Source organism: Rattus rattus, chromosome 11 (assembly GCF_011064425.1).
Source record: "Rattus rattus isolate New Zealand chromosome 11, Rrattus_CSIRO_v1, whole genome shotgun sequence".
Classification (NCBI taxonomy): Eukaryota; Metazoa; Chordata; class Mammalia; order Rodentia; family Muridae; genus Rattus; species Rattus rattus.
Window position 1 is genome coordinate 91290318 of NC_046164.1, and position 20830 is coordinate 91311147.

The window sequence follows — 20830 nt, forward strand, 5'->3', positions numbered from 1 at the left end:
GGTTATCTACCTAGTCAGGAACAGAAATCACACTATTAAAATGTTAAGAGGAACAACTAATGATATCTCACAGAAAGATGTTCCTATGATCAGAAAAAGCAGGCTATCGTACAAGCTTATACAATTTCTTCATTTAATAAAACTTGTATGTTTTGTGAATAGCTTTACTGAGACACAGCCATACCTATTTGTTTATGTTTCACCTATGGTTGCTTTTGCACCAACACTGTACACTTGAATAGTAGGGGCAAAAACAATGGGTTATAAAACCAAAAAAATTTGCAATCTAGAAAAAATCTGTTGAGCTGGAGTGTAACTCCATGGTAAAGTTCCAACTTGGAACCAAGGATTCCAACACGAAGGCTAAGAAGACATCCCATATCGGACCACCACAGAGGCACACAGATGCTGTGGGAAAATGTAGCGTTCTTCTCAGGTTGGAGTACATATGTGGCTGCATGTCTGTTACCCCAAGACTGGGTAAGTGGCATAGCTCACTTCCATGAGTAGCAAGGGCTTAAGGCAATGCACCAATCTAGCTGTAGTCCACTGGCTCTCAACCCAGAGTGGTGTTCCCTCAAAGAAGAGTTGACAACAGTTGTGTTGTCACCTAGGAGGAAGCATTATTAGTATCTAGTGACCACAGACCAGGAGTGTTAGTGAACATTCTACAACACACAGGGAAGTCATCCTACAGCAAATAGCTCAGCCCTAAATGGCAACAGTACTGCTTGAGGGCATCACTAACCTTGAATGCACATTACAATCATGCACAACGGGTATCAAACTAACTCTCGAGGACTTATAGGAAATGTTAGACATAAGTAAGCTAGATCTTAGTAGAGATATGAAAACAATCCAGTCCTATAACTGAAAAACAGAAAATTCAGATCGTTACTGGCTGGGTTCAATTGCTAATTAAACCCTGAGGCTTTGACAGTTACCCCGCTATTAGGACAAAGAAATACCCAAACAGCAAGACTAACCTAAAGACCCAGGGCCTCAGCTGCCAAGCATAAGAAGTAATATTCTATGCGTGTGCTTGGCACTCAGGAGGAAGAGGACGAAGGAGGGAAACGTAACATGAATGAAGTTAAAGTTGAGTTGTTTTCTAATTTGATGACAATGTGAAGCCATAAATAAAACAAGCTCAGCAGACTCCAGTCCACAGTGGTATTTTGGAGATGTTTTGTCTCTTGCTTTGTTTGGGTTTCTCTGCTTGTTTGTTTTTATGTTGTGGGTCTTTTGCTTATATGTTATGATTTCTGATTTTATATGTGAACATGTGTGTTTACCTCTACGTGTATATATTTTTCTTGTGCTTTTCCTTTTCTGTTTTATTTTTTTTTCTGGTTTGATTGTTTTTGTTATTTTTAATTTGCTAGTTTGTTTTCTAGGGAGAGAGAGAAAGGAAGTGTGGAGTTGGATGGGTAAGAGGTTGGGAGGTCAGGACGGTAAACTGTGATCCAGAATATAGTACATGGAAAACACTTATTTAAAAAAAAAAAAAAAAAAAACTTATATAGGGAGTAATGCTTAATGGTTAGAGCTCTGCAGTGTTTAAAGACGGAAGGAGTTGCACTCGTAACTTTAGAATGTGCTGTAATGCTGCAGTGATACGTGTAGTGTGCTATTGGGCTAACAGAATGGAGGAAACTGCCCAGTGTTAGTCCTGCTGACACACATGGCTGACTTAAAAAAAAAAAAAAATCCAAACCCATTCAGTTAGAAAAAGGAAAAAGAAATCATCCCATAAAATGATGCTTTGATATGGAAAGTAGAGAGGAGTGGACCTCAATTCCTCCCTCATGCTATACACAGGAATTCAGAATCAAAAGTCAGCTACGAATGACCAACTGAAAGCAGTGGGAAGAGGCTAGGCATGTTACAGAAATGACCAGGGTCTTGTCTGGACTATGTAAAAGATTTCTAGCCCTTGGAAAGCACTCCATTGGAGAAGATGTAGAGATGGCTAGCAACACAGCCTATTAGGCATCATATAAATAGCTGTACTCAGAAGTTAACACTAATATACAAGTGAGGGTGGTTAAATGTTAAAGAATGGCAACACTAAGTGTTGGGAAAGAAATGTAGGCATTACCAGAACACTTGCACATAGAAAGGGCACACCCACGGCGCACAGACTTGCTAACATTTTACACTTGTTTGTTGAGTTGGGGAGCTACGCCCATGCCATGACTCAGATATTGAGTTCAGAGGGCAGCTTGTGGGAATCAATCCTTTGCTTTTCACCAAGTGAATCCCTGGGATCAAACCCAGGTGGTCTGTGGCAAGCAGCTTTACTTGGTAAAGCCACCTGGCCCTCATGCACCAAATTTTATAACTGAACATATTTGTCCAACTAGTAATTCCATGTCTGCATTGTCCACAGTAGACTCAGGGCAGAATGAATAACGATGCTTTCCATAAATATATTAAACCAGAAAGAATTCATGTGTCCACTAGAAGGGAAATGGATACACGAATTGCACAACGATAAGGACTTCCTGGTATAGTCAAGAACACAGAGAAACCTCAAAGGGTAATGAACGAAATGTGTAGACATAAAAAACCGCATGCTACTACATTCAGTGTCACTGCGTGGTCATGGAGTTCAAGAGGCAAAGCTAATCTCCAGGTGAGAATTGGAACTGATGCTGAAGTCGGAGGACCGAGCAAACAAAGAAATGGCTGCTGGAATGAGGACCTCTGTACCAACATCTGCCAGACAGGCCAGTGTGAATGTATCTGTTCACCCAAAACCTGGGTTCCGACTCTCACAGGGCCGCCTGCCTTGCCGGACCAGAGACTTACACTGAGGGCTGAGAATTTCTGATTTTGTCACTACACAGTATTTGTGTTTAACTTTACAAGTGGGACTATAAAATATGCCCATTTGAAATAGATTTTGGTATGTAAGTTTAAAATAAAACCACAACTAATGCTATTTCATACTGAATAAATGCAAGAGGTTCCTTTGCGCGTTACAGCACATTTCTCTGATAAACTTGTTTGCTGCTCGGATGGGAGATGTATAACTCCACTTCTAAGTTTTGTCTCAGCTGCCAAGTTCAGAGCCAAATGCAGTGCTCGGTTTAGCGATTCACATCCCAGCTGCCCCGTACATCAGTCTTTCTTGGGTGGAGGGTGAGAAAGGTGGGGTATTGAGTTACCTCGCTTCACACTGGGAACTGCTTCAAACCATTTGAGAAGGATGGGGCACAAATCAAAGGGAATGCTGGCCATTCTGACATAATTAAACTTTGCTTTTCTCTCCAGATACATTTTGTAGGTTTTGCTTTCCCATCGTAGGATGTGGTCGTAGGGAGGGCTTTCGCTGTTGTCTGTGTGAGCCCTGTGCAAAGGGAAAGGCACTCTGCTTCCAAACAATTGCAAAGAGCCTGCGGGCAGGCAGGTTCTGCCCTTGTGTTTAATGGGAAGGATTAGAGGAGAGGAATCATGTAGAGTGCAGGACATGCAGGGGAGGGCCTTACTGGATTGTAGACGGTAAGAGAGATCCAGGTGTGCTTCATTACCTCTTTAGTGGTTGGGGGCAGTAATGACATATACCTGGTGTATGTTTGCTTCTGTTCCTGTGACAAAAAACTGTATGGTTCTTTGATTTTACAAGGAGGACAGGATATTTCTATCCTCACATGGCAAAAGCATATAACCATGGCCTTGGGGTCAGGGAGTGTGTCTGTATTCCCAGAGCATTTATTCCAATGTAACAGCAATAAAACCCCTCCACCCAGCTCTCACTGGTGTTGCCACATCGCTCAGCAGCACTGCGGGCCGGCGCTCTTCCTGTTCCTCTCTCCACGTTGCTCTTGTCTCTCCACAGACTTTCCTTGTGTACTTAGTTGGGAATTCATTGGCTGGTTTCTTTATAGCCTTTGGTGAATCAACCTGTTGGTATGGAGCAAAAATATATAATGAAATGAAAATTATGACATTAAAAAAATTCACTCATATCCATATCCAGATTCTTTAAAAACATAAACTGGCTAACAATGGGCTTGACAAAGAAACAAAAACCAAAAGTAACAGTGGCTATAATGGAAAAAATGCAACACCTAGAAAGATCCAGATCCTTCCCCATCAATGGGGAAGACCAATTAAAGTTAGTGTTGCAGTTACACACATGCTTTAAATCAGTTACACACATGCTTTAAATATTATCGCTACAGAAAACTTGCTTACAATGAAAACTGTATTGTTATAGAACATTGTCACATTTTCAAACTGCATGTGAATTCATTATTAACCTTTGCTGTGAGTGGAACCAGTTATTGTTGTAGCTTAAGTTCCTATTAATTAAGATCCTATTTTCCTATTGTTGAAGAGAGGCTAATTGATGTGAAAGTACACAGGAGCCTGTGATGTTGCTTACATGGAGTGCAGGTAGTTTAACCTTTGTGCAAGACTGGTTCATGTCATCTGGCTGCGGGTACTAATACCAGAGGTCAACATCATGACAAGCTCACTGTCTCTCAGGCTTCTTCTGCACAGTGTGGTGACATCTGGGGAATGCTGACTCTCAATAACCCTGAGTAGACACAGGACTAAGGGCAGATCCTACCACACAGGTGGAGAATTGAAAGCCCAGGAAGGTCCTTGAGTGAAGTGTTTGTAGAGCAGCTTCGCAGTTGCAGCAGCTCAGAGTGCTGTGCCTTTCTCCCTGGGTTAAATGAGAGTAGAGCACAGGAACAGCAGAAGGGGAAATAATGGAGTAACCAGTGCCAAACAGAGAATACATTATGCTGGCTGGGCAAACAGAGTCTTAATTTCCAGTCTCTCAATTTCTAGTTTCTATTGCCAAGTGCATTCGCTCCTTCTCTTTGAAATAGGCTGGTGCTCTGAAGGCGGATTCAGTTGTCACAACACTCCTTTCCTCCCACCTCTCCCGGATCTCGGCATCTTACTGAATGGCAAAACCACTGCCTTTCACTAACCTGCAGACTGGGAATGTTTCCCAATCACTTGGAGTTTAACTGTTTTCACCCTCCCTCTAAGTTCACTGGGAAATTCGATGGGACCTACAGGCCGCCTGCCCTCCTTGTCGTCAGCTGAGTAAGAAATGAAGACTTGTTATTTATTTAACTGCTGTGAAATGAGGGTCCCCATACTTGTTTCACCCCTGAAAAATTGACATAGCTGTCATTGTGAAACCTTCTCTGGAGTTTTGGCCTTCCATCTTTATTGAGTCACAATCACCATGAAGAGGTTGTCTGCTATGATGTTTTGAAATCCTCACATTGTAGAATACCATACATTTATTACATCTGTGTGTGTGGTGGGGTAAGAATATGACATCTACTTTCTTAGTAGATTTCAAGCACATGGCTCAGTATTAAGTATAGCTGTCACGTTGTAGAAAACACTCCTATAAGTTATAACTGAAATGTTTGTGTCTTTAACCAACATCTCCCCATTTTCCCCACCTCCAAGCTTCTGGTGTCTACCCATCTACTCTGCAGTGTCTTGCTGCATTAGATTCCTCATCTGAGTTACAATTATGCAGTGTCTGTCAGGACCTGTTGGCCATGTTTCACTGAGTATAAATGAAAAACAGGAGGTTGGGAAGACCCTGTAGGATGTACCAGAGACCTGGGAAGTGAGAGACTCTCAGGACTCTAAGGGAGGGGCCCTAGATGAAATGCCCTACAGTGGGGAGAGGGAACTGGTAGAGCACACCTCCAGCAGAAAGGCAGGGCATCAGTGAGGGATGGGGTTGCCACCCTACAGTCAAAGCTCTGACCCATAATTCTTTCTGTCTGAAAGAACTGCAAGGATAGAAATGGAGAAGAGCCTGAGGGAAAGGAGGTCCAGCGACAGGATTAAAGTGGCATCCAGCTCAAGGGAGGACCCAAGGCCTGACACCATTACTGAGGCTATGGGGCACTCACAAAAAGGGACCTACCATGACTGCCCTTCACAAGACCCAACAAGCAGCTGAAAGAGTCAGATGCAGATATGTGAACCCAACCAATGGACGGAGCTGCTGACCCCTGTGGTTGACTTAGTGAAAAGGTGGAAGAAGCTGAGAAGGACGGCAACCCTGTAGGAGGACCAGCAGTCTCAATTAACCTGGAGCCCTGAGATCTCTCAGACACTGGATCACCAACCAGGAAGCATGCACAAGCTGAGATGAGGCCCCCACAGATATACAGGAGAGGACTGCGGGGTCTGGGTTCAGTCAGAGAAGATGCACCTGACCCTCGAGAGACTGGAGGCCCCAGACTTAGAGGTCTGGTGGGGAGGGGAAGGTGGGGACATCTTCATGGAGGCAGGAAGTGGGGAGGAGGTATGGGATGTGGAACAGTTGGAGGTGAACCGGGAGGAGAATAAAATATGGAATGTTAAAAACAAAAAGAAAAATAATTACAGAAAAAGAAAAGTGGGGAGTTCTTTCTCTTCTAAAGCTGATGACTTCCTTCCCAGTGGATTATTTTATCCATTTGTCAGTCCATACTTTTTCCCTACTTTGCACAAATAACTCTAGAATAATAAGATATTCAGGCCTCTGTGACGAGACTTCATTTCCTCTGGTTAAGCATGCAGAACTGAGGACATTGGATTGTATGGACTTTTGCAATAACTGAGGACTTTTAGTCTGTCCTTTGTACTAAGCATCTAAGGCATCAGTTTTCCCTCCAGCGCCTCTGACCTGTGAACAGGAACAGGCGTAAGAGATTTCATCTCCCGAGGCTTCCCGGAAGAGCCGGTGCCCTCTGGACCTGCTCAGTGGACCTGTTCAGTCTGAGCTGCAGTGCCATGGATACTTCGAATGAGCAAAATGCTCCCTACTTACGGGAAAGTTACATTTCTACACAAATATATAACAAATGAGTAAGACGGGATGAGTAAATGCTTAGTTGTGAACAGAGTGAAACTTTCTTACTTACTAAGGTATGAAACATACAAAACACCCCTGGCCATCTCAGAGTATCAAAAAGGGCACTGCCCCAAAATGCATCACTTTCAAGGAGACTTGCTACTTAAACGAGAAAGTATTTTGCTTAATTTTCCAAAGTAACCTTACACTCTTCTATAAAACTGGAGCCCTTTATACCCTAAGCATTGATAGTAAAATCTCCCAGCCAGGATTTTATTCCATTCCTCTCATATAGAAAACAGGAAGACAAGCTTAGAGGATTCTTTTGAGAAAGCTTCTCTGTGAAGCTTTGTACCCTAGCAATACACAGTTCCGCTTTGACTTGCTGAACCTTGGGTTCAGGCTGAGAAAAGGACCTACATTTTCCTGTGTACCATGAGGAGACTAGAACCTTCGATCTGACCCAGTTTTCCATCTGCCTTGAAATGGGCGACTCATTTAACTTCTTGCTCCTCGAGGAAGAGGCTCCGCCCCTGAAATGTGACCTGGAGAAAGAGGTGGGGCTGCACCTGCGGTTCTGTGGTTTTTACGCTGAGAATTCGGGAGCTGAAATTCTAGGCCAGCACTGGGGAGATGCGATTTCATTCGCTGACTTTGAAAGAGTAGACTGCAGAGAGTGGGAAGGGGGATGGCGCAATGGTAGCATTCCCACTAAAGCCGACATTGATCCAAACTGAACACAACACATTGCAGGGTTAAAAAACAAACAAACAAACAACAACAACGAAGCCAAATGCTTCTGTGGGTGACACATCACCCACAGAACCTTGTAACCCGACCAGTCTGGTAACAGCATCTGCCCCCATGACTGCTAGATGGCCCTGCAAGTAAACCCTGCTTTTTAGGAAAAATAAAACAGCAGCATCTCTGCTGTGTTGGCAAAGATTCATTTCCGGTTTAGCGCCAGAGAAAATCCCAGTGTATTGTAAATGTTCACCACGCCCATTCAAAGATCTATTAGTAGAATACCTCACTTTGCTTTGCACAATCATGCTATGAATCCACAGAGAATCTTATGCTAGTGCGCTACTTTCTAAGTCAAAAGGATTTTATTAAGAATATTAAATTTTAAAACTTTCATTTTAGAATTAAATAGTATGCTGAAAAATTAAACATCCAGAACCTCCTTTCCTTTGAATAATAAAAGGTAGAAAACATGTAACCGAATATGTGTGCTTTGTCAGGTACATATACAGATATTTCTAAATACCTGCCAAGAAAAAGTAGAAGAATACTAACTCGTTCACTACCCTGACAAGTAGCTGCAGCATCCCACAGGCAAGGTGGGCTGTGACTGGGAAAGAGGCTGGCACTTGGGGGCAAATCTCTGCAGTCACCAGGTTGACGGTCCTTGACTCATACAATCTGTTAGGGAGTCATCTACTGCAAATACCGTCCTGTGTGCATAGCTCAGCAGAACTGGGACAGTACAGTTAGGACAGCAAAAGGTCAACATTTTAAGGTTTGATGTTTACAGTATTAATAGAAACCTGTAAACTGTAGAACTTAAAATTAAGATTCAATTTACCCACAGATAGTGAAACTCTATTTTTGATATATTTAAACATATATGTGCTCATAAAATAGTATAGAAATAAGGTCATTGATAAATATTGATACACTGAGGAATATGTCATCCTCATAATGGAAATTAAGATTTTAAAGGTACTATTATTTTTAAGTAGCACTTTTTATAATCAGAGTGGTCTAATCAGAAGGAACAAAACATTTTTAATGAAAGCTCACTGGAAAATGTTCTATATTGTATTATTTTCTATTTAAAAATGGCTTCACAACAAATCCACTTTGATTTGGAGAACTGAATACTGTGGATATAGTGGAATACTGTGGAATTTTATATCAGAAGATAGAATATTTTTTAAATGCTTTCTTTTACATTTCAGTTATGCTTATGAAATTGAAAATTTTCTCAACTCTTAAGTGCTGACCACGACTGTGAGAGACACAATGTCAGGGAAATGCTGTTTTGTTTTGTTGGAAAAAGTCATAAAAATACAAAAGTCAATAAAACTGTTAAAATAAGTCTCCATAATTACCAAGATCAAAATCCAGTGGCTTTTCATTAAACATGAACTTTTGTTCTGCCTCCTGTAACATGTAAACAGTACTGACAATTGGTTTGTGAGGCACTTGCTACAATAAAATGTAATTGTGTCACGAGAGAAAGGTGACAATCAGGGGATCATGAAAAAATTACATATTCTCACTGCTAGTTAATTAGCCATGCAAACCCTCCTCAAACAGATATTCTCTTCTATTAGGAATGATTACTATGCAGGCCTGCAGATGTCAATACCACAGCCATTCAAATACTTCTTTTCCTACTAATTGAAGGTTGTAAAGCTCTTGTGCCAAGGTTTTGCTTCCAAAGAGCTAATTTATGACTAGAAGGATATTTTATGTCTTCAGTTGCAGCAGCTACAAAATTCAGCAAATCAGAACCATCTGTGCACTGAGACTTGACTCCCCATTCATCCAGCAGCCACATTAGCCTGCATCCTGCATTCTTGGCTCACGAGCACTTGTGATGATCCAAAGTTCAGAAGAAAAGTTACAAGTGAATGGCATTCTAACCCTAACTTGTACCTCTAGCAGAAAAGAATACCTTCCACATGTATGTATGTATGTATGCATGTATGTATGTATGTATGTATGTATGCATGCATGTATTTACTATGAAGAGTTCAAGTGAGAGTTACCTCCTTGTCTGTGTAGCACTGTTGTTAATCACAGATTCAAGTTTCTACCATCCTCTTCTGAGAGTCCTTTGACTTTGTAACTGTTTTACTTTAAGAATTACCTTTCTTAAAGGTTGATATGAGGTTGTTTATTCAAAGAGGCAGAATAAAGGAAATAACAGATTCAATAACAACTTTGCTAAGAAAATAATTCCTTCTATAAACTGAAAGGTCAACAGATATGTATCAATACTATCTAAGAATATTACGCAGCTCCGTGTTATAGTGAAACTTGGAGACAAAGTCACAGGGCCCAGTAGCGAGAGAGAGAAGCACATACAGGCTCTCCTGAGTTAAGGTCAAGGCTCGCTCTCTCTGCAATCAATGTACAAGGCCATCAGCGACTCGTTCTTTATCAACGCACGGTAGGAACAAATCTCATTCTAAGAGACAGTACGTCAGAGTGACGCTCAGATTCTTGGTGCTGGATTAACACAGTAGGAATGACTGTAGCAAGCAAGTCGCCTTTGCCCTGAGACGTCACCACAGAAGCACTTGCACAGTGTGCAGCCGGCGAGAGCACCAGGATGATGCTATACTTACTTTTCGGTGGATTGGAGTCTGCATATTGACGCCCTGTGCTTTAGTGGAAAAGTCCAGTGGCCCTAAAGGTACTCCATCTGGATTCAGAATTTTCTTGAGCTTCTGATAGTCTGGCTTGGCATCGTAAGCTAAATTATGAACATACATGAAGAACTCGGCAAGTTCACCTGTGAAGTATCAAGATTTTACATGTCACTCATAATTGGTTAGAATTATCAAAACTCTAATAATCTGAATATCTTTTTATTACCTCCTTTCCTTTAATTCACATATACACACACACACACATACACCTACCTAAATGAACGAAAAATAAATAAGTCTATAAAAAAGCATTTAAAATAATTTAAAATAAAAATACTTTTAGTAATTGACATGATTTGCTGACAATGGGATAATCTGACAATCTTTTCAATATATTTAAATTGATATGTTTACAACATGTTTACCTTGTTGATATGTTTACAATGGGCTTTTGTCAGGTAGAAGTCTCTGCAGAATGACAGTTACTAACTGTAATTATGAAGTACAGCTACTAATGACCACTCAAAACTACAGCTGTCCATACACTTCAGACATCTTTCATTCCTCATTATAAATCTAACTTCAAAGGAAATACACTGCAAGTTTTATGTGCAGCTTTCATTGTCCTGTCCTAGGAGGGTACTTAGCCACGAGCATGGACTCATGGTTTTAGTCATGGCTGCCTTTTAACAAGGGAGGAGTCCTCCCTCGAGTCCGCTATACCTCAGTATCCCAGTGCACCCTGCTATTCTTGATTTTAGGTCAGTAGGATGAGGAGTTTTCTATTTCCTCTCTAATGTAAAAGTGTGTCACCAGAACTACATAGTAACTTCCCATCCCAGCTTTTATTTATTTCAGTGGTGGCTTTGAAGCCAAGGCCTCACATGTGCTAAGTACTAAGCCACTGAGCCACTCACTAATCTTTACAGAGGAACAAAATTAGTAATAAAAAGTGACAGTGCTGCATGAAAATGTCTATTCTGTGTACTTTTGTTTCAAAAGGGTTATGGTAAAATCATATTCTCATTTGCTTACGTTTATATATGTTCTAACCTTTAAAAACGTACTAATAATACCCAAATAATGAGTACCTCACTCTTTCTCCCTTGAGTGTTTATATTCCACGGCCAGAAAGTCCTCTACGCGATGAGGAGTAACTTCTAACACTTCCCCTCCCTCATGTCTTCCCTCCACTCAAACATATAGAGGTACTGGGTCTCACATTCTAGAGAAAAACATTCCAAAAATAATAGTCACATCTTTTCTTTCTGCTAAAACTAGGGTGATCTTTCTTATTTTTAAGTGTGTATGTGTTTATGTGTGTGTACACGCAAGAACATTCATACAGGCATGTGGGAGCGTAGTTGCCCACGGAGGTCAAAAGAGGTCCTCAGATCCCCTACCACTGGAGTTACAAGTGACTGTGACCTCCTCAGTGTGGGTACTGAACTAAATTCTGGTCCTCTGCAAGAGCAGTAAATCGTCTTACTAGCTGAGCCATCTCTCCAGCCCACCCAAACTGACCATTCTATCCCACAGTTAGAATTATCTGGAAATGGAGAGCTAATGTGGTTAATGCGAGAACTCTTGGCTTTGTTGTTTGTTTTATGTTCTGAATAATCTAGCAGTTAGGTAACTTACTTTCCCCTTCTGTTGTCTCACGTAAGAGACATAGCGAGCTCTGTTACCTAACACCAAGTCTACCAGATCACCGGTAGCCAGCTCCTGCTTTAGAACGAAATTCTGAGCTGATATTTGCTTGTACCCCTCTGGGAGCTACCAAATCTAATTCCTAAAGAAATCCTCAGCGATACCTGCTATTGTCTGGCACGAAGTCTGCTGTTTTTAAGTCTTGTAATAGGTAGTAAGCTAAGCTTCATATAAATCCTACGTCGGTTTAATCAGAAGATCCCAAATGGAGAACAGGGAGTTGGTTGGGAAGGAATGTCTGTCAAAAGACAAAGGTGAATTCCCAGCATAGCAGCAACTGAGAGAAACTGTACAAAAGACTTGGGGTGTCGCACGGGTGAGGCTCAGGAGCAGAGGAAAAGGACCGCCTCCACTAGGTCATGATGTCACTATTATCAAGAGCCTCAAGCCCCAAGCATTGTGATGAAGCACGGACGTAAGCATTAATCTTCCACAAGCTTGTGAATTTCCAGTTACTCAACACAATGCATAGAGCAGCATGGAATAACCACACTCTTGAGGTAGCTGCTTCTCTGGCCTGTAACATATTAAGCAACGTCACCAGTTCCAGACAGAAAGCTTCTGAAGACAATGCATGAGTTGGACAGACAGGCTGCAAACTTGAGTGATATATAAAATACATGACAAGAATACTAGTTTTGCAAATCAGCTTATTTTCAAGATTGTGTTGGTTCTACATTCTCCTAAGAAAATGTCCTAGTGAACATTTTGTGCTCTGAGCATTGAAATCTGTTTCCTAGCTACTAGCATGGAGGAGGTTCACGGGTGTAAGAATGAGGAAATCAGGTGTCACCTGTCACTAGCTATTGCATTTGACTAAAACTGTCACATATATCTATCTAGTGACAGAAGTATCATGGACATAGACTGACCTGAGCTGAAAGGACAAGTAAGTTAAGGGAGGCATATAATTTTAAAAGGAAATGCCATCTCTGATCCATCAAGATCTCTGTCCACATCATTGAGGAAACATACTCTCGGACTCGGTAAGAAGGCTAGTCAAAGGGGAGTGATGTTATTTTAAGCAAGTTCTTTAACGTGGTTGCAGAATAAAGCAAATGATAACAAAACTTCCAATTTTCAGCTCATCCCTTCTGCTAGAAGAAAAATATCACAGAAAGGGAAGCCTGGCACAAGGACACTCCAGGGGACTTAGGTAATGGAGGTGGGAAAAGGCCCAGGCCACTCCTCTTTGATTTCCTTAGCCCATAGTTGAAGATGGGCTGTGAATACAGGGCTGAGACAACATTTCTACTGCTTCCCTCACGCATGTGCAGACTTCACTACGGGGCCCTGTACACATGCTCTCACACAAGTCGGCTAAAGGCTGAGATTAGGATTCACTCTACCAAGCTGCCCCGGTAAAGGAGAAGTTTGACGGCTGAGCTCACTCTTTTCTGTATGACAAGCAGCTTCATGCTCAAGTCACTGCATGGGTCACATATGTGTATAAAAGCGACAGGACTGGGAACCAGGTCTGTTTACCATTCGTACTGATCACGATGCTAAAGAACTCAGAAGTCCTCTGCAAACTCGAAGGAAAAAAACCGACTATAACATACACTGCTACATGCCCAAATCAGGCGATTTTCTTATCTACAATGATTTGCTGATTGATCAGTTATAATATGACCCAGGTGTAAATAACATTCAGGCATGCAATGATTACGTTCTCAAATATCCTGACTCAAAAATTTATAGGTGGACTTAATTTCCATTCAAACATATCTTAATACTAAACCTACTGGTTGTTACTGAATAGCCTATGAGTGATTCTCAAATATAAACCTAGAACTCTAAAACAAGTAAACAGGGAGTCCAGAAGAGGTGGGCAGTCTCTGGAGCGCCACTGAAGATGACTGAACCATCTTCAGCAAACTATCTGTGACCTTGAAGCTTTCGGCCTGTGGGAACAGGGGTGGGTAAGGTTAACACCCGCAGAGCAGCTACTGTGATGACCTGTGGAGAAAGAGCGGTTTTATCATCCAACTTACGGCAACTGCTTCCAGACGTAGTCCACTTAAGCACCGACTCCGGGAGTTCATCCAGCAGTCTAAATAAAAAACAGAACACGGTGACTGCGTTCAGCCCAGCCTCCCTGTTTTCGTTGAACGTCAAACTCTGATTCTGTGTTGATAGGACACAATTGTGCCCTTTCTTTACCCAACTGTAATGGATGGGAGGATTAGCAAAGTAGGGGAGGACATTCCTTAGCTCTTATTGGCCAATTTTACAGTTGCAACTACCAACAATATAGAAACATGGACTATTTAACTCAAAATGTATACAACTGAGGACTGTGGAATGTTTGCTATGATGTTTCCTAAAGAAGAATAAAAGATACATATAACATTGGGTGTGGGTGGTGAGGTCTTTTACTCCTCTTAGATTTAGAGGTGTTGGGGTTTCTGCAAGTGTCAAGGCTGGCGGCACGAGGATCCGCTAAAAGTTGACAATGGAAACTTGGCTCAGACTGACTTTTTTAACCTGGATCACAGCTTCAAGGAGTCCGATGACAGGGGTATATTGTCAGCATATTTATACCAAGTAGAATCCAGGGAAAAGCTTCCTAGACAGCAATCATTTTAACTCTAGGTGCAGAGTCAATCTAAGGCTGTGACTACATAGAAACTCCATTGAAAAATACATGTGACAGTGAAGGTGGGGACTATAGCTAAAAGGCCTAGAATCTAGTGTGGTCTCTGACAGAGCATTGACATCGGTAAGCCCTACCCAAGGATGGATTCTACTAACTGGGAACCAACAGGTAAAGATCTAGGGAGAGAGAGTCTGGGATAAACATTCTGGGGCCTTTGGGGGAGGCTTGCCTCCACAGACAGCAAAAGTTAGCAGGTCATTCACAATATCCACTCTCACCTTTATGGGTAGGAAAACAAGCATTTTATCTCCTCCACTGAGGAGAGGCCACTGGGTGTTTATCACTCCTGGTCTCCCTAGTGATCTGTGGGCACAAAGGCCTTGGAGTCCCCATGGAGTCATTTTGCTCATGTATTGATCACTGAAAAGGGGTGATTTTTAGTTCTCTATGTGCATTTATTCTATCCTGGCAAGAGTTTATATTATCCAATGGTTAAATAAGTTAATGAGAAATATCAATTCAACAAATACATGGTAAATGTTTTCCAGTATTTGGGGCTAAATAAATATCACTCTCTCAATTTGCTGTAGCAAATATATATAAAGCCTCAACTAAAATTATAGGTAAAGTGAATGATTCACAAAGAAACGCAAGCAGGAAAGCAGCAGTGTGTGTGGTGATCTCAAGTGACCCATGACAGCGAAAAACATGGAGCTGTGGCCAAACCTGCTTCACATTACACCTTCACGGGCAAATAAAGAAGTACTTATTACATAGGAAATCTACAAATTTTTAAATTGTGATACATAATATATTAGCTATACTGGTATTTGGATTTATATTGTTAATCAAATTAAAGTGAAGATATTAACATATATACAGTTCAGGTAATGTCTCACTTATTAAAACCCTATTTCATGCAGTACCCCTTTACTGTACATGAACACATGTAGACATATTCACCAGTTATCAGAACAAAGGCATTTATATACATGTTGATACAAGGCTTAAGGAAACTAAAGTCTTATAAAAGAAAGCCTGCCAATGATTGGTAGGTTAAAATGCTGGCCTTTAGCTGAAGTACACTACATGAATTCGTTAAGCTGAGTTCACAAAGTGTGTACAAGGACTGCTTTGAGTGTTGCTGCCGTGGGTTCACGTGGCTGCAGTGTGGAGAGTGCCAGTTACGCAAGGACTGACATGAACAGAACGGGTCAGAGTCCCAACTCGGTACGACTTGTACAACTGTGTCCCGGACTAGGGTGGTCAAGAATGCAAGTGCATGCACTGTGCAGGTCGGTTTGCAGAGATCTGTCATTTCCAAACTCTAGCCTAAACCTTCCGTCTTGAACACAGATCCTACAGTGAATCCAAGTGTGGCGGTCACATCTTTAATCCCAGCACTTGGGAGGCTGAGGCAGGAAGATCCTAAGGTTGAAACCGTCATGGGCTACAGAGTGAGACCCAGTCCAAAACAGCATTTAAATCTTTAGACTGATTTATCTGGCTGAGCTGTCCTTAGTGTCCATTTTCATTATCTGTCCTGCTAAAACTCCACTGCCCTGCTGCACAGTGGTCTCTCCATAGGTAACTATTTCAGCCTACCTTAGAATGTGAAGAAAAGCTATACCTCTGTACCCTGGGCCCAGCTGACCAGTGAGAGACCAGTCACAACACAAAGGCGTTGTTCTAAAACTGACCTCCTTGTAGTACCAGAATCAAGGTAATAAACTTTGAACATAGACTATATTTGAAAGGTTTATGTGGTGTAAGTATGTTTCATATAAATAGCTCATGTAAAAGTTTTCTTTGTTTCTACCTCAAGAAAGAAAGTGTGCTTTCGGAGACAGGAATATGAGGTATGCTGTTCTCACCTGAGAAATACAAGCCCTCCCTCCTCTCCCACCTCACCCTGCTCCTCTGCACAGTGGATAGCCATCACACCAAAACCATACTACTGCCATACCCAGGTCCACATTAATTTACAAACAGTCCATCTTGTAAACACCTCCGTAGGACCTAAGTGCCAGAAAACAGCATGTCTGGAAGCTGATGTTTGATTTTACATCTGCACTGTAAAATTATCAAGTACAGATAATTCGATGTCTTCATGATTTTTGTTTTTAAAAAGTATCTTTCAAGCTGATATGTGTTTGTTTCTTTGTGGCTGGGGCATTCTCTCTGTCATTTCCACTCCCTGCTGTTGGTCCTGCTGCATAAAGAGGTGGGGTGTTGGAGAATCCCTACTTGGTTTTAGCGGTCTGGACAGCCACGGGGTTCTCTAGGTTTGTTTCCCAAGGCAGCTTCCCGCAGAGCCAGCGCAGCATGCAGTAACCAAGGATCTCAACATCGCTCCTCCTGGAAGGGGCTGCAGAAAGGGGAGGATAAGAAAGCTCGTGAGAAATAGAGAAATCTTTGAGTGAGCTCCCATTGACGAAATGCGAAAAAGCTAAGTGGGCAGAGCGTCGTGTTTACTCAGCTGGAGTAACATTAACCGCGTAGGCCCTTGGCCTCGGTCCACAGACAGGCAGCGACTTGCTGCTAACGTAAGGGTCAGTTTCTTCACCTTCTCCAACTTCATCTTTCCTTAGTCTAGCCTGTCACATGAACTTGATCCCATGGCCTCTGACATGATCCAGACAACCCATAACCCGGCACCAACACTTTCTCAAAGAGCCAAGCAGTAAAACAAAGAAATAAATGTCTGCAGCTAAATTGCTAACACATGTTCCAGGAAGTCCATGGGGTCTGCCTCGGTCACGCAGAGACCCTCTGAGCGCAGACTAAACACTGACGGCCTTTCCTATTCTGTCACACCAGTGGTCGCACTTGAAGCCAGAAGAATATGACAAAACTGCCATCTAGTGTGCAGTCTTTAAAACCAGACCCAAGAAGACCTGCCGTTCTGTGGAAGAACTACAACCATGCGCACAGCTCCCAAGTGCTGCGCGCATCATCTTCAGACGTAAGAGGCCCCGCACAAAACCACTAGTCTTGAGTCTGAAAGCCGACGGTGAGGGAATCATGGGGGAACTGTGGTCCAGAGGTGTGGGGGAGAAGGAAGTTCTGAAGTCAAAGAGTCAAAACATAAACTTAAAACAGCCAAAGAACACACCCAGTAAATAGCGTGATTGTCAAACTCTTAAATGCTGTGGACTAATTTCATCTCATTTTGACAATTTTTTTTCTCAAGTACCGTATAGCAAAAGACAGTGAGACCTAAGACTTGTTAAATTCAACCGACGCTTGGTCATAAGTCATTGAACTAATGACTAACACGCTTAGCGAATGCCTATAAAATAAAGTCACGTTATAAGCACCCCCAAAACAATAGGCATTTATATCTACTCTACTACTTGAATGCTCATTTGTGCATGGATATATAATATCCTGAGCAGTGTGTGGCTGTAAAAGCTGTTTTAAACAGATTTCACTGTCCTTAAGGAAATAAACTCTAAGAAGTCACTGAGTGAACTAGGTCTTTAATTCACGAAGACATCCACTAAGAACAATTGTGCCACCACGTTTATAGATACTCTGGGTCACCATACAGAATTTTAATCGTGCTACACACTGCAGCTACTCTGGTTTACCATATATAAGTTGTTATAAAAGCACAGTGCATGGTTACCCGCACACATACCTGATCTTAACTGCTATTTGAGCACTGGGTTATTAAAGGCCCTTCAATCCAGTAGAAGGCCAGGCCCATGGGTGCTATATATTTTGTGCATTGGCTTCAACAACTTCCTAAGGCAGGATTTGGCTCTAGTATTAAAATAAAAACACGGTCTCTACCATGCTGTTATACAGTGATTTCTTCTGTGATAAATCTCCCATTAATAATGGAATGGCTCCATTTGTACAGATGTGTGCACAAGTCCCTTTTCTATTACAGGAATTCCTGATTAGCATCAATTAAAAAATTCACATCCTTTACTGTTCAAAAAAGGATATTCTGACATGTGTTTGGGGGATACTGGCTACCACAAGAGGAAGGGGAAAAAAACCCAATATGAATGAATGAATATGAAATGAACCTTCCCAGGGACTGCAGCCATCTCCAGCTGAAGGACATGGCTGAAACCAATATTTCATAAACTGGTCTTCACATAAAATAGGCCTTTGAGAGTTGAGTTCACTTCACCATTATAGTTCAGTCTTATCTAATTAAATATATTATCAAATTTTCAGTCTTTTACTGTATATACTCCACTAATCAGTATGATTAAGCAAACACTTTACCACTGCTCTCAGTGCTACAGGAACACTGCTTAATATATAATGTTAACATATAATGTTAAACAGAATGGTCATGTGTTCCTAGCTGAAGAAGCATGACAAAAGCATCACAAATATTTTCTAGTGTGTCTCTCTGGCTGAAACTTGATGCCAGAGAGACAAAAACTCTTTCCTTGTTTTAGAGAAATCAACCTCTTTCATGTTCACAGTCCAGCTACTGTACAGAGAAGAGAATAGTGTGATGTTTTTTAATTAAAAAGCAGTAGTTGAGTAGGCATTGTTGGAAACCTCTGGGAATAAGGGTGGCTCAGTGGTAGGGCACATGGCTTATAGGTGCATGATTCTTAGTTTCATCCCCAGCACGGAATAATAATTTAAAAAGTTTTAGAGATAGGAGAGATAGACTACTTGTTAAGTCTTGTTTAAGACTACTTGTTACTGCAGCCAAGGGCTCAGAATTGGTTCCCAGCATCTACATGGGGGCTCACATCTGTAACTCCAGTTCCAGGAGGTTAACACCAGCTTCCGGCATCTCCAGTCACCAGACATTCACACAGTGCATGTACATGCCTGCATACACATGCATACACATGAAAACAATTTATTTGAGATTGAAAATATTTTTAATCTCAAAGTTGCTTGTTTCACCATAAACCTTCCAAATGCACTGAAAATGCTAATTGAACCAAGAAGTGAAAAGAGCTCCAGAGAGGAATCCGTAAAGCAAGGTTGGAGTCCAAACCCACCTCTCTCCACCCTTAGCCCTGCAGCAACGGTGCATACAGCCACTCTGCCATAATACGCTGAGTTCACTGAAGAGGACAGCATGGTATGGATACGCTGTGTTCACTGAAGAGGACAGCACGGTATGAATACGCTGTATTCACTGAAGAGGACAGCACGGTATGAATACACTGTGTTCACTGAAGAGGACAGCATGGTATGAATCGTCTCCTCTTGAAAACACATTCGCATAACTTAGTGCAGCACGTATGGTTCTCAGGTGCATTTCGTAACTGATATTATCCTTCTTTGTGGGCCCTCATGTGCATTACCACAACTTCAGCTTTAACTTTCTGTTTGGCCATTTTTTCCATCAGGAGTTTTTCTCTCACCTTTCTTTTCCAAATACTCTTTCATCTAATGCTATTGTACTAGCACGAGGCAAGCAAATTACTCTTTTAACTGAGAGTATGTTGTTTGCAGTTGCAAACAATTATCATTCAAAATGATAAAATATTGCCAAATATAACAATAATAAAAAAAATAGGCACAGGTGGGGACTCAAGCTTTATTTCAGAAAAAAAAAACCAAAACAAACATACAAACAAAAAACAGTTTCCAGAAGTAGCTGACTCTAGAATTCATAATTAAATAAAACAACTGATGTGATTGGTGGAGAATGGTCACTGCATCACATCCTCGAGGACTGCGTTATTACCTGTTAATCATTTCGACTGTGTCAGTATTAGTAACCACACTGGCCATAGGAAAACTGAGGTGTAAATGGTCAAATGACCTACTTCCTGTCAGAGAGCCATGGAACCACTTCTTTCAGAAGGAAGAAAGTGCGTGCTCTGCCTACTGCCAGCCACCATCCTCAGTCTTAGAGTCATCCAACTGACATTCTCTCACCACTTTTCAGTAAGGCAGGAGCTACAGGACACAGACCTTCTGACTTAAAACACACAAAACCCACTACGATAAAGAGGGGGCAGATCCCATCTCTGCTGGATTACTGACAACATTCTCTGTGCAACCGTCCTTTCTGGAAAGCTCCATCCCGATCACTCTGTTCTGGTAACAGAGCCTCTATTTATAATATTAATTTATAAGGTAGTGGTCTGTCTGACCTAGCACATAATCAACAGGAAGGTCACTCCAGAGATCTAGTATTCACTGTAAAGTAGGGAAATTAACTGGATTAAAGGGAAAAAGAGAAGAATGAAAAAGTACGTTAAGTGCCAATGCATCTAGGAGTGTAGGCAAGCCTTGTTTAGTTTCATTTCTCATAATATCACGGAGGACAAAGAAGACACAAGGTATAGTAAGAAA

The 20830-nt window shown here is 41.6% G+C and overlaps 1 protein-coding gene across 1 annotated transcript in view; it reads right to left on the reverse strand.

The window, feature by feature from the left end:
* The window catches only part of Vrk2 (VRK serine/threonine kinase 2), a 118066-nt gene that overhangs the window by 1392 nt on the left and 95844 nt on the right, over positions 1–20830 (reverse strand). The window contains exons 9-12 of the mRNA XM_032916446.1: positions 16781–16901; positions 13929–13987; positions 10201–10367; positions 3763–3909 (exon numbers count right to left, since the gene is read on the reverse strand). Coding sequence (XP_032772337.1) covers positions 3763–3909; positions 10201–10367; positions 13929–13987; positions 16781–16901 — 494 coding nt within the window. The remainder of the gene's footprint in view (positions 1–3762; positions 3910–10200; positions 10368–13928; positions 13988–16780; positions 16902–20830) is intronic.